Source organism: Pelodiscus sinensis, chromosome 7 (assembly GCF_049634645.1).
Source record: "Pelodiscus sinensis isolate JC-2024 chromosome 7, ASM4963464v1, whole genome shotgun sequence".
Taxonomy (NCBI): domain Eukaryota; kingdom Metazoa; phylum Chordata; order Testudines; family Trionychidae; genus Pelodiscus; species Pelodiscus sinensis.
The window spans coordinates 76,014,308-76,028,205 of record NC_134717.1 but is presented as its reverse complement, the minus strand read 5'-3'; the positions used below and the strand labels follow the sequence as shown (position 1 = coordinate 76,028,205).

General features: G+C 51.9%; 1 protein-coding gene across 1 annotated transcript; it reads left to right on the top strand.

Annotated features, from left to right (window-relative positions):
- Positions 1–6,388: 6,388 nt before the first annotated feature.
- Positions 6,389–12,246, top strand: FZD5 (frizzled class receptor 5). The gene has a single exon (XM_025187730.2). It carries the CDS (start codon positions 7,557–7,559, stop codon positions 9,231–9,233), a length of 1,677 nt encoding a protein of 558 aa, XP_025043515.2. The 5' UTR covers positions 6,389–7,556; the 3' UTR covers positions 9,234–12,246.
- Positions 12,247–13,898: the final 1,652 nt, after the last annotated feature.

Genomic DNA, 13,898 nt, shown 5'->3' with positions numbered 1-13,898 from the left:
TGCAGGGTCTGCTGGCTGGGTGCTGGCAGGCTTGCACCTGGCACGGGCACCGTAGCCAGACCGTGCCCCTTTAAGGGCTCCGGGGCCGGGAGGGGGGCAGACGAGTTTCCCCGCTTGCTGCAGAGCCTGTCGTTGGACTCCTCCGCCCCCGCCGCTAACCCTCAGCAAAGCCCCTGCTCACTGACAGCGCTTCGCACCTGCCCCCGAGGCGCGACGCGCTGCCCACTGGCCAGGCGCCCGTTGTCATTCCGCCCCCGGGCAGCGTTTCACCCGCCCGCCGCCTCCAGCCCATGTTCCGTCAGGCAGCTGCTTTCACCGCCATGCTCGGAGGAAATACAAAGTAAGATACTTTACGATACAAATAGGCTACCAATAGAAGTGGTAGATTCTCCATCTAGCGATGGCAAAGCTGCGAGCCTGTCAGGGACACTTGGCTCAAGTCAGACAAGTTATTGGCCTCAGTCCAGGGACAACTGGATGAAATGCAATAGTCTGTGATATACAGATCAGAGTGCACAGCCCCTCCTACCTTTAAACTCTGAACGCATTCATGAATCAATTTTCCTAGAAGCAACAATACGCTTTCATTTTCTAGTGTTTCACCCCATCCTTCCCCTTATCTCAACGCCTGACTTGGTATTTACATACCTGTTGTAGTTTTGTTATTTAGTTGATCCAGTGTAGTTGATCCCTCACTCACACATGCAGCTAAAGTTTTGCAGAATCAGGGCGCCAGATGATTTAGATTACAATTATGACCAATTGTGTTAGACACCGAACCAACCCATAGCAAAGGTCCCTGTCCCAAAGAGCACACAGATGGCATTCAATGAGATGCAATAGACAGATGAGGAAACTAAAAGGAAAGTATGAGCCATTAATGAGGTTGTAAGCTCTTTGAAGACAGGCCCCCTTTGCTTTAAATCCCTACTAGCATTGTTTTTGAAAAATTAAAATAACCAAAAAAGGGACCAATTTTTGCATTTTCCTCCTTTTTTTCAACCAGCTACAATAGCTGCAAATTGCCATTTACACCAGGGCTACTCAACTTTGGAAGCCCTGGGGCCCACAATAATACTCTCAGCACATGCTGAGGGCTGCAACTTAAGTGTGGTTGCATATACATGCAAATATATATGCAAATATATGCAAATAGTTTCATTCACACTGACAGGCATGAATATAAAGATTCAGGCAAGACTACACAACACACAAGCCCCATTTAAGTCAGTTCTGCTGATATTAATAAAGTGCAACATTTACCTGATTTCTACCCATGTGACAGCACTTTTCATGAGCAATGACAGTCCAGGAATTTAACTACTAAAACGCATAGCAACAGAAAACCGTTATATTGACGACTTTTTTGTTTTGGCTCCCACCCGTGGGCTGCGTGTTGAGCCCTGCGTAAACCCAAACTGCCAACAGTATTACAATAATGATGAAAAATGCATTCAGTTTTTAAATGCAAGTGGCTGCAACATGAAGGAACCATAGCACCAGCTCAGAGGATTGCCCTGTCAAAATGAACAGAGAATCTCCTTTCTATAACTGCTAACTACAGAGCTCTGAATTCCATAACCATGTTACCCGTTTCTAGAGGAATGGAATTCTCTCAGACCTTAGGCTGGTCAGTGTCTAGCACTGGACTGGTTTCATTCTGGTTACATTCTATAGGAGGTTTCCACAAGGATCAGATTCATATTGAAATTGAAAAACTGGGATTCAACAGGCCCACTTCCTAAGGAGCAACAGTAAATTCCACCTTGCATGGTCAACTTCAGGGGAGTGCAGACTAGGAAAGTCAACATTCTTGACCTCTGGGAGGTGTTTTCCAGCGCCCCAACATGACCGCTCTGGCCAACACTTTCAACTTGGCTGCTCTCCAGGTGCACAGAAAAGGCCCTGGGAAAGTTTGAATTTCATTTCCTGTGTGGCCAGCATGGTGAATAGGTCTAAGAGCAAGCCACACACCTCAGCAGTACAACCATAAATGTCCATGGTTGCAAAAAAATTCCAGTATGGAGCATGCAGGAGATCATGGACCTCATTACTGTACGGGGAGAGGAATCTCTTCAAGCAGAACTACGAAGCAGCGAAAGAAATGCTGATATCTATGCCAAGGTCACCTAGGGAATGGTGGGGAAAGGGTGCATCAAAGATACCCAGCAGTGAAAATAAAGGAGCTGAGGCAGTCATCCCAGAAGACAAGTCTGGGTTATTGCTGCAAACATGCTGTTTCTATGAGCAGCTACATACCACGTATACGGGCATAAGCAATTGGGTGTGAAGTGTGGTGGCCACTCTGCCTATACAGTTGGGGCTCCCCAGAACAGTTTAACATGTCTGGAGATGGAGTGGGACACCTCTGAGCACATCTCCATAAAGCTCTCAGAGACATACTCTGCACAAGGTTTCGGAGGAGGCTGCCTTATTCTGACCTTTCCATGCTGAAGTTCTAGGCTTTTGGCCACAGTCAGCATCCACGTCCTGTCATTCTGTGTGATGCGGACAAGACTGACATCGTGCATGGCAACCTGGCTGAAACAAGGGAAGCTATGTGACTGATACCACTAATGCAGTACAACTCCATTTGCTCATTCCAAGCAAAGCATGGTTAAAACCCCTGCCTTGCCACCATGCTGCTTCCCCCCTTTCCCCACTGCAGGCTCCTATGGGAAGGGAAAGTCGCCCTCTTCCAGCAAGTGGGAGGTGCTCAACACACGAGGATCACATGAGCCCATACCCTGCCCTGACATCATGCCACTATGGCCCTCCTTTGCAAATGCAGATGCTTGCACAGCTGAGAGCTGCTACTTGCAGCCATTGCGTTGCACATGCTTTCAAAGCAGAAGCAAAAGAGCAAGTCCCAGCCTGTTCCTTACCATGCCTGCCACTAATTTGAGTTTAGCTGCCTCCTTAAGATCTCTGTGCTTGTGAGGGGGTCACTCACCACCGTAGCGGGGGTCCGTCATCTGTCCCCGGAATCAGTCCGTTCCGCCCGCACAGGCCTCCGCTCACGTGGCGTTTCCCCTCTGGAATCTTCTAGTCGCGTTGCTCTCTTCGCCACACTGCCCTCCGGCAGTGCCCAAGTCACTCGCTCTGAGCCCCCCTTCCGGGGGATTGGTGTCTCTCCAGCAGGCCTGTCCGCAGGCCTAGCAGGCTGGCCGGGTGGCTGTCCGAGCGCCCTGGCCCAGCCTAACTCTCTAGCCCTGCCCTAGCTCCAGAGAGCGTCCTGCTCCCTCAGCAGCCAGGCTCACACTGCCTTGGCTGAAGCAGCCCTGCCCTTTTATAGCCCCCAGCTGGGCCTTAATTGGCCAACGCCGCCCAGCTGGGCTGAACTCCCCGGGCCTGCTCCAGGCTGGGGTTTGGCTCTTAAGGGGCCAGTACAGGGCAGCTGCCCTGTTACAGTGCTGTATTGCTGAATAGTGGGTGCTTAAAAGCATAATTTTGGCCTTATACATAACACATGTATATTGTGTTGGGCAGACATTCTTTCATGCTAAGAGATTAGCTTCTGTGTTTATTTTCACAGATACTATGGAGGACACATCAGGTTGCCACAACAATGGGAATGTTGCTTTTGTTGAGGTCTGCTCTTGTCCGTAAACTGTGAAACCTTCCTTTTAAATGTCCAAACGCACATTCTACCACCATTCTGCACTTGCTCAGCCTGTAGTTGAACTGCTCCTTACTGCGGTCTAGGCTGCCTGTGTACGGCTTCATGAGCCATGGGAGCAACAGGTAGGCTGGGTCTCCAAGGATCACTGTTAGCATTTCAATGGCTTTGATGGTAATTTTTCTAGTCTAGGAAGGAAGCTTCATATTCAAGCTTTCAGAATACGAGCCCATACCCTGGCAGGAGTTCCTAAAGATACACACGTCATGCACCTTTCCCAGCCATCCCACATTAATGTCAATGAAATGGCCCTTGTGATCCACAGCGCCTGCACCACTATTGAGAAGCACCCTTTGTGGTTTATGCTCTAAGGTGATCAGGTGCCAAGACAAGGATGTGCATTCTGTCTATTTAGTGGCATATTTAGAGTTCGTGGGGCCCTGTGCTCAGCTTCATTTTGGGGGGACCCCCCGGGAACCAGACAAGAAAAAGAACATTCACTCTTCCTGCCTCTCCCATTTTTTTTTCTTCCTCCTCTATTATAAGCAATAAGAAGTAAATGAAAATAAAGTGATGTACCTTGATTATTTTGGTAATCTGACTTTTTTTTTCATGGACCAATTGAAAATTGCAGAGAGTCTCAGTGGCCCACTTAATGATCTTTCCAAATATTGTTTGTACCATTAGCTAACTATTGTAAAGGGCTTTGGATAAAAGTGTTTCCTAAAAAAACCCTGAAACAACCTTTCCTCAGGCCCCCTGAATGGAATTCTCGGAGCACAGTTTGAGAACTTCTGGTCTAGATGAACGCTTGTATTTGCATTAAGCCAACATGAAAAATGTGTACAAATAAAATGCATAGATGACGCATGAGTGGAAAAATAAAAGTTAACTTCCTTTGAAGAAACTTATTCAATTTGAAAACAAAATTCAGTTTAGCTTTCTTTCTACACGTTTTCTTTACAAAATCACCAAGTCAATGGTGATAACAGGCAGGATTCTTACTATTAAAATCTCACCAAGAAGGGAAAAAATATGGGCTGATCCATGTACCATTGAAGTCAGGGGGAGTTCTGTCATGGTCTCCAACAGGTCCCAGATCAGAGCTTGTGTCTGTTGATGAAGAAGTGAGAGTGAAATCGGATGTACTGTACTCAGACTGTAACAAGAGGAGATCTCTTCCTGAGACAGGCTTCCAGTTCAACAGGGATTCACTCCCAAGACATCCCTAGCTGCAGTGACTCAGTCTCCAGCCAAACTGTCATTACTGCATCTTTGACATAAGTACCGTCCCCTACCCCTTAACTAAGGAAGGGCTGTTTACATGCATCATCCTCTCTTTTTGACACAGTTACACAGAGCAGCCTTTGCATCCTACATGCCGTCTATTTGTTTCCTGCTCTGGTTCTTTCTGCTTCAGTGTAGAGTGGGCTGAGTAGCAGACTGCTAGGGAAAATAGGTGGCGAACAGTCAGATTATTAACTGGAGGCCTGGAGAGGAGAGTGGAGAATGTATAGCTTGTTCTGTGCTTGCACGGTGTGTCCAAACCCACCTTCTGATTAGCTAGTTAGGCCTTTTTATGATATCATTGCTGTTCACCCGTGGTTCTAAAACTTTTTGGCCTGTGGTCCACCCTGTTCAGTGCAGACCTTTCCACAGTCTACCAGCTACCTACCTACGTAAGCTGAGTCCAGCGCATGAGGACCTCCTGCCCTAGTGAGCAGGGCTGGAGTGCCAAGGCAGGCTCCCTGCTGCAGGGGGGTGCCTCCCGACCCCGCAGCCCACGATGGACTACTAGTGGTTCACAGATAATACTTTTGAGAGCCATGGCTGCACACCAATTCCCACTGCTTCCTCTTACATGCCAAAATCCTACATCTCTTGTGCTCAGTGGGTGAAGGGGGAAAAGTTAATGGAAGGAGTGGACAAATACATTGCACCTTTCAAGGGTGGGAAATGAGGAGATGAGGGGGGATAGTAAGTCTCAATATCTGCTTCTTCCCTGGGGCTATGTCTATACTGCACCCATTTTGCGTAAGAAATATGCAAATGAGGCTAAGTGTGGAATATCGCAGAGCCTCATTTGTGTAATTAACGAGCGCCCGCTTTTTGCGCAAGAGGCTTTTGTGCAAAAAGGAGCCGTGTAGACAGCTCCTTTTTGTACAAAAAAATCCTTCTTGCGCAAGAGCCGTTCTTCTGCATTTTTTTTCCTGGAAGAACAGCTCTTGAGCAAGAGGGTGTTTTGCGCAAAAAGGAGCCGTATAGATGTCTTCTTTTTGCGCAAAAGCCTCTTGCGCAAAAAGCAGGTGCTCATTAATTATGCAAATGAGACTCAGCGATATTCCACGCTTAGCCTCATTTGCATATTTCTTGCACAAAACCGGTGCAGTATAGACATAGCCTCTCCCCATTCAGTAATTATCTGTGTCCCTGTGTTAGACGTTCATAAACCATGGTCTGGTGTCTAAGCAAAACTGGGAGCTATTCAGGCATCTTTTAAACCAAAGAAAGTGAGCTGGCCTGTCTGTTAGGGCCATGCACTGCAGCTGAAAGAGCAGCAGGGCTTCTGCAGGACCAGAAGGAGCTAGCTGAGAGTCCCAGAGATCAGCAAGTCAAGGAAGAGGGACACAGAAAAAAATTAACAAGTAGACACAAAGGAGCTAGGACAAGGTGTTTATAAATATGTCCCTGGTACATTTTCTTATCCTTTTAGTGAGAACTACTGTTTATAGTGGAAGCTGGAGAAACTGTGAGGTTTTGGTAGTTATTTTTAATGAAATGTATAAATTAGTGAGCAATTGGGCCCTCCAGAGTACGCTTGAGTAGGTTATTGATGCACTTCTTAAGTTTTGTGCTTTGAACACCTATTTCTATGTTGTTCCCATTCTTCAATTTAACTTATCGGTGTGGTGGGAAATGGTTTGTTTCAATGAGCTCCATTTCCCAGTCCATTTATCACCAAGCTGGTGTAGAGGCAGGAAGTGAACTATAGCTCAAACATCCTTCTATAGATGTTGAAATATTATCAAATAAAATTATTAGGACACCTAAAATCCTGTAAAAAGCACTATCAGCTTGCACAGCCTAGAATTGTTTTTAATTAACCGACAGTCTTGACTGTGACAGCTGCTGTGATGGTGCAGATTTACCGGTGTCTAGGCTTTGTTTACTATTGAGCTTTGTGGTAGCTGCAGAGACTCATTGCAAGTCTCATGCACAGCCACGGCGCTGTGGCGTTGTGCAGCCAGCGCAAGGGACCAGGGAGCAGTGTGCCGGGGGTGCTGTGCCTGAGGAAGGGCTGCAGGGCAGCGGCTGTGCCTTTGGAAGCGGAGGGTTCCCGACTGTTTCAACGGATTTAGAGGTGGGGCCCTAGCGGGAAAAGGGGCTGAACCCCCCAGGGACTCACCGTGGGAGTAGGCTGGGCTCAAGGCAGAGGGGCGTGGCTCTCCGACGGGGGGCGGGGCTGCAGCCTGTGCATTTGAGCACAGGTGGCCGAGTCCCCAACTCCACTCTGCCCGGCCGGCTGCAGCGAGAGCCCGGGCCGGAGCCAACAGAGCGCAGCCGGGCAGCGGCGGCGGCCGCTTGGGGGCCACGCGGTGCTGGGCGCCCGGGGCAGCCTGATGCCCTGCACGCCCCTCCGGACCGCGCTCCTCTTCCCCTTCCGCTGCAGGTGGCTGCCCGCGGCCATGGAGCCTGGCCGGGGCTGAGCGCCGAGCCGCCCCCCGAGGGCGGGCTGTGCCCTCCGGGCCGGGCGTGCCGCTGCCAAACTTCTCCGGGAGCCGAGTGCCGCCCTGCCGAGGGAGCGGCCGGAGCGGAGGGCGCGCCCGGGCCCGCAGGACCCCGCTGGGGGGAGACTTCGCAGCTCCTGGCGAGCCTGCCCGAGCTCGCCTGCTGCCCCGGGACAGCCGCGATCGGCGCAGGGCGCGCACTGCCCAGGATGGTCGGCCCTGGCCGGGCGCTCTTGAGCCTGCTGCTCCTCCGGCTCCCGCTGCTAGTGGCCGCCGCCTCCAAGGCGCCCGTGTGCCAGGAGATCACTGTGCCCATGTGCAGGGGCATCGGCTACAACCTGACCTACATGCCCAACCAGTTCAACCACGACACGCAGGACGAGGCCGGCTTGGAGGTGCACCAGTTCTGGCCGCTGGTGGAGATCCAGTGCTCGCCGGACCTGCGCTTCTTCCTGTGCAGCGTCTACACCCCCATCTGCCTGCTGGACTACGCCAAGCCCCTGCCGCCCTGCCGCGCCGTGTGTGAGCGGGCCAAGGCCGGCTGCTCGCCCCTCATGCGCCAGTACGGCTTCGCCTGGCCCGAGAGGATGAGCTGCGACCGGCTGCCGGCGCTGGGCGACCCGGACACGCTGTGCATGGATTACAACCGCAGCGAGCCCAGCACCACCGCCGCGCCGCCCGCCCTGGCCAAGCCCACGCGCTCCTCCCGCGGGCCCCAGCGAAGCCTGAGCCCGGGCAGCGGCGCGGACTGCGGCCGAGTGTGCCGGTGCACCGAGCCCTTCGTGCCCATCGCCCGCGAGTCCCACCCGCTCTACAGCAAGATCCAGACGGGCCAGGTGCCCAACTGCGCGGTGCCCTGCTTCCAGCCCTACTTCACCCAGGACGAGAAGACCTTCGCCAGCTTCTGGATCGGGCTGTGGTCCATCCTGTGCTTCCTCTCCACCGCCGCCACCGTGGCCACCTTCCTGATCGACATGGAGCGCTTCAGGTACCCGGAGCGCCCCATCATCTTCCTCTCCGCCTGCTACCTCTTCGTGTCGCTGGGCTACATCGTGCGGCTGGTGGCGGGTCACGCCAGCGTGGCTTGCAACCAGGAGCACCGGCACGTGCACTACGAGACCACGGGCCCGGCGCTCTGCACCGCGGTCTTCCTGCTCCTCTACTTCTTCGGCATGGCCAGCTCCATCTGGTGGGTGATCCTGTCCCTCACCTGGTTCCTGGCCGCCGGCATGAAGTGGGGCAACGAGGCCATCGCCGGCTACTCGCAGTACTTCCACCTGGCCGCCTGGCTCGTCCCCAGCGTCAAGTCCATCGCCGTGCTGGCGCTGAGCTCGGTGGACGGGGACCCGGTGGCCGGGGTGTGCTACGTGGGGAACCAGAGCCTGGGCAGCCTGCGGGGCTTCGTGCTGGCCCCCCTGGTGGTGTATCTCTTCACCGGGACCCTCTTCCTGCTGGCCGGCTTCGTCTCCCTCTTCCGCATCCGCAGCGTGATCAAGCAGGGGGGCACCAAGACGGACAAGCTGGAGAAGCTGATGATCCGCATCGGCGTCTTCACGGTGCTCTCCACGGTGCCGGCCTCGCTGGTGGTGGCGTGCTACGCGTACGAGCAGCACTACCGGGAGAGCTGGGAGCGCGCCCACACCTGCGCCTGCCCCGGGGAGCCCGGCCGGGCCCGGCCCGACTACGCCGTCTTCATGCTCAAGTACTTCATGAGCCTGGCCGTGGGCATCACCTCGGGGGTGTGGGTCTGGTCGGGGAAGACGCTGGACTCCTGGAGGCGCTTCACGGGGCGCTGGTGCCGCAGGGGCGAGGCCGGCTCCGCGCTCACCGGCCGGGCGGGGGCCGCGGCTCCCGGCCACAAGCCGGCCCCGCTCTCGCAGGTGTGAGGCCCCGGCCCGGCCCCGCGGCTCGTTCAGCCCGAGCCCGGCCTGGCGGCTCCCGCCTGATGCGGGCCCGGGGCCACAGGGGAGCAAACCCCCGCCCCGCGGCTGCCTGCCCCTCCCGAGCGCTGCGGCCGGGGCGGCGAGAGAAGGGGCTCGAGGGACCCGCCGGGCCCCTCCCCGGGCTGCCGGGGCGGGACGGAAGAGCCTGTCGCTGGTGGAGCCCCCCGCCGGGGGTAGCGCCCCCCGGAGCGCACGTGGCCGTCAGCAAACGAAGCGTCCTCACGGGCGCGGGAGGCGGCCCCGCTGCTGGAGGCTGCTCAGGCTGCGCGTAGGGCCCGGCCGGCCGTGGCGCCCCATTTCCAGCGAGCAGGACGAAGGTCTGTGCCCCCCGCAGCCTCCCCGGGGCCGCTTTAGCTCCAGCGCGCTGCTCTGCCGCCAGCTCGGGTGCCCCGCGAGGCAGGCAAAGCTCGAGAGGGGACAGGCCCTCCCGAGGGCTGCAAAGCTCCCCTTAGCCTAGAGCCCGCCCGCATCAGGGGCGCTGGCCTGGCTTCCCTCCCGAGGGTATGTGGCTTTGCTCTTGCCTTACCCCCGGCGCTTTCGGCATGGTGCTCCCGCTGCAGTCCCAGGCCACCGCAGCTGCTGCCAGCATTGCCAGGCCATGCCTGAGCCAGAAAGGAGGAAAAGCAGCAGGCTCATAGTCTGCTGCCAAGACCAGTTGCCCCACATAGAGAGCTGGCTCCTGCATTAGGGAGGCAGGGTTAGGGATGCCCTGGAGGTGGGCTAGGGGTCTGGAGTGGCTATGGGGATAGAGCATTTACCTCGCGAGTATAGAGGCCTAGGTTTGAGTCCTAGTCCTCTTAGGAAGCTCAAGTACTTGCCCACCATGAGGAGCAACCAGACAGCAACAACAGGCTGGGGAGCCTGGCCTCATAGAAACACACAGAAGCAGGGACTCCTTGACCAGTCTCCCTACTCTCATGCTGCCTTTAAACAGGGCAACTTGCAGGCACCCAGCTCTCCAGTACCTGTAGCAGGGGATAGCCAGGAGCAGTGTACAAACCACAGGTATCAGCTGCCTGGGTGATTTACCACCAATAATAAGGTAATGCCTGCACCTGAATGGGACTAAAAGTAACCTAGGGCTGGGCCAGGCCTTTAGCTCCCCTTGGAAACAGAGAGGGCCAAGAAGCAGCAAGTGCAGACTACCTAAGCTCACAGCTGTATCACAGACCAGGCTCCTGCAACCCCCTCCCAGAGCTGTGATGCAGCAGTTGGCCAGTGTTGTTTGTTACACCTGTAAGAGGGAGAAATACTCTCACACACTGAAACCTGGCAGCAGTTTCTCCCTGCTAAGTGAGCATTGTACAGCAGTGGGGTTGATGGGTTGCTTCCCCTCCCCACACAACTGCTAGACTGACTAATGCAGTAACTTGCATCTCACTAAGCTGGCCAGGTGGGTGCAGTGTGCTTTTATTCACAGGCCTTCGAGGTTGAAGGAAGCAACTATTGCCAAACAAGGCACTCAGCTTTATTCAGGCCAGGGAAATGGATTTCAAGCTCCTGGCTGGCAAGAAACAGGAACTGCCAACTTTATCAAAGGAGCAATGTACCCCTCCTCCTTTCCCTCTACAGCTAAGGAATTACTGCCACTCCCAGAGAATAAGTTTGGGAACAAAGCTACAGGGGTTCTCTTCTCTTTTTGGCCAGCCAACACCTAATAACTTCTCCAAGTCCACCTGGCGTTTGCACCCACAACTGTGGCAGTAGCCCAGCACTTGCTTTTGGACTGTAAAGTAGTGGCACTGATCAGTGAGCACTCAGCAAGACCCTCACTGCTCAGAGCTGGATCATCAATTTTCACAACAAAACAGCCCCAGGCACAGAATTGGACACAGCCCCTGTGTGCAGCAGCAAGGTATTTTAAGTAACCTGCAACCATGCATGCAGCAGCCTCTTGTTCTGTGGGCAGCAGAGGAAGGGAGGGGGAAAAGCTCTAAAGCCCTGATTTTCCAGCCCTCTACTTGGCAATAAACTCCTCCAGCACAGATTAGCAGCAACAGTGGGACCAGGTCCTGCAATGTAACGAGTATACAGTACTTCACCTAGGACCACACTTGCAGCCTGTTTTTACACTTTGTAAATAATTGTACTATTGAATCTGGTTTGTATATACTAGGGTTATAGTGAGTTTTGACACGGGTTTGTTCTCATTACAAGGCAGCTTTAGTCCTGTTACATCAGGGCAAATTGTGGGGTATAGAACTGTTCCATAACTCATTTTACATTGGTCAAATTCATGGCCAGTGTTATTTGTGTCTTGCTGTAGTGGCTAGACATGCTTCATGCAATACCATGAACACTTTCTTCAAGTGTAACTGCTTTGGTGTAGACTTTAAATCAGCTGCAAACAGCAGACTATTGAAAAACGTGAGCATAGTTGAAGCAGAGGTGAAGATAGCTTTTGGCCTAGTGACAAATCCTTGCTACAGAAAATTGTAACTGTTCAAACATTACTTACCCCCAGCTTTCAGGCTCCAAATTTTCATCAACAGCACTGTAACCAGTAGCAATTAAAATCAGGTGATTGGTAAAGAAATGTTATTTTGTGCCCAGACTGGTGTGGCCGACAGTTGCACACGTTATATTTCACCTACTGCAGTTGCTGAATGTGGATGCCTTTTTTCCTTTAAAAAAGTATCTTTGTATGTATTCTATTTTGTGTAAAGTTGAAGATAAGTTGAGATTTTATTTGAAGAAAAATGTATGGAAGGTAGCTATTTATGAGAAAATGTCTACTTTTGTTTTTATTCCTAGAACAAAGTAAAACATTAAATAATGGTTGAGGGAGAGAAATAAGTGTTCTGGAGGAAGGTGTTTCCCCTTTCTTACCAGCAGGAGGCACTGAAAGATGTGATGAGTACAGCCATGCGGCAATGAAATAAGTCCTGCTCCTACAGACTTTAGTTCAATAAGCCTTATTCCCAGGTTAGGGACTCTAGGCATTATTATGCAAATAATAAACATGTCACATTTCCCAGCAGGAAATAGGAATGCAGCTAGTGAAATCCCACCAGAAGTCCTCTCTCAGGTTGTAAACAAAGCCTTGTAAGGAAATGTTACAGAGGAGGGCTGAAGGAAAAGCTTAGGTCTGATCTGTGACTTTTTTAAAAACACATACTGATAGAGCAAGAGTTGGTTTAAAGGCAACCGCTGCTGTTGGCTTGTATCCATAGCAGCTCCTGTAAAATACATTGCCCTGACTGTTCAAGGTTACATCCTATAGTTGAGTGTAGCTCTTACTATAAAATGTACTGGTCTTTTGACTTGGAATAATGCCAGGTCCTTGCCCAGCAATAAACAAGCACTGTACACCTGTCCTTTGGTACTTACCAATTAACAGTCTAGCAAGTGTCAGTCAACTGGGTATGCATGCCAGTCTCAATGCTATGTTCATATTTGGTGCAGACTCACGTCATCCAAAAGACAGACCATAGCAATCTTCCTTTACAAGAGAAAGCATCTCATTTTGCAAGGATTCAGTCTAAATATTCACAGATGTTGCAGGAAGAGAACATAACATAAGAATGACCATACTGGGTCAGACCAAAGGTCCATCCAGATCAGTATCTTGTCTGCCGACAGTGCCCAGAGGGAGTGAACCGAACAGGAAGTGATCAGGCAATCTCTCTCCTGCCATCCATCTTCACCCTCTGACAATCAGAGGCTAGGGTTTTACCACCCTAGCCACCATTCCTTACCCATCCTGGCTAAAAGCCATTAATGGACTTAACCTCCATGAATTTATCTAGTTCTCTTTTAAACCCTGTTATAGTCCTAGCCTTCATAACCGCCTCAGGCAAGGAGTTCCACAGGTTGACACTGCACTGTGTGAAGAACTTCCTTTTATTTCTTTTAAACCTGCTGCCCATTAATTTCATCTGGTGGCTTCTCCTAGGGCAGTAGGGATAGCTCACTGGTTTGCGCATTGGCCTGCTAAACCCAGGGTTGTGAGCTCAGTCGGGGGGGAGAGCCCATTTAGGGATCCAGGGCAAATCTGTCAGGGATGGTACTTGGTCCTGCTGTGAGGGCAGGAGACTGGACTTGATCTCTCAAGGTCCCTTCCGGTTCTGTGAGATGGTGTATCTCCATATATTATAGTTCTTATATTATGGGAACAAGTCAATAACTTTTTTTAATTTACTTCCTCCACACCAGTCATATATCTCTATCATACTTCCCCTCAGTCTCCTCTTTTCCAAGATGAAAAGTCCTAGTCTCTTTTATCTCTCCTCATATGGGACCTGTTCCAAACCCCTAATCATTTTAGTTGCCCTTCTCTGAACCTTTTCTAACGTCATCTGAAAAAAGTGGGCTGTGCCCACAAAAGCTCGTGATACCATCTACATGTTTTGTTAGTCTTTAAAGTGCTACTAGACTATTTGTTGTTTTTAAAGTTTATCCTGTACAGACTTACTCGGCTACCCCGCTGAAGCTTTTAATTACAAGGCTGTCTGGCCAGCCTCCATCAGTGTAAATAAGACTGTCACAGGGACTGATCTTGCCCTGTGTCAAGATCCACAACTTCCACTGAGCACAAACCCTGCAGCACCTCTCAGAACAGGAGCTTTTCTGATAATCAGGGCAACTTCACTTTCTACCTTTTAATTA

Coding starts and splice junctions, on each gene's coding strand:
- FZD5 (XM_025187730.2), top strand. CDS start 7,557: ATGGTCGGCCCTGGCCGGGCGCTCTTGAGCCTGCTGCTCCTCCGGCTC.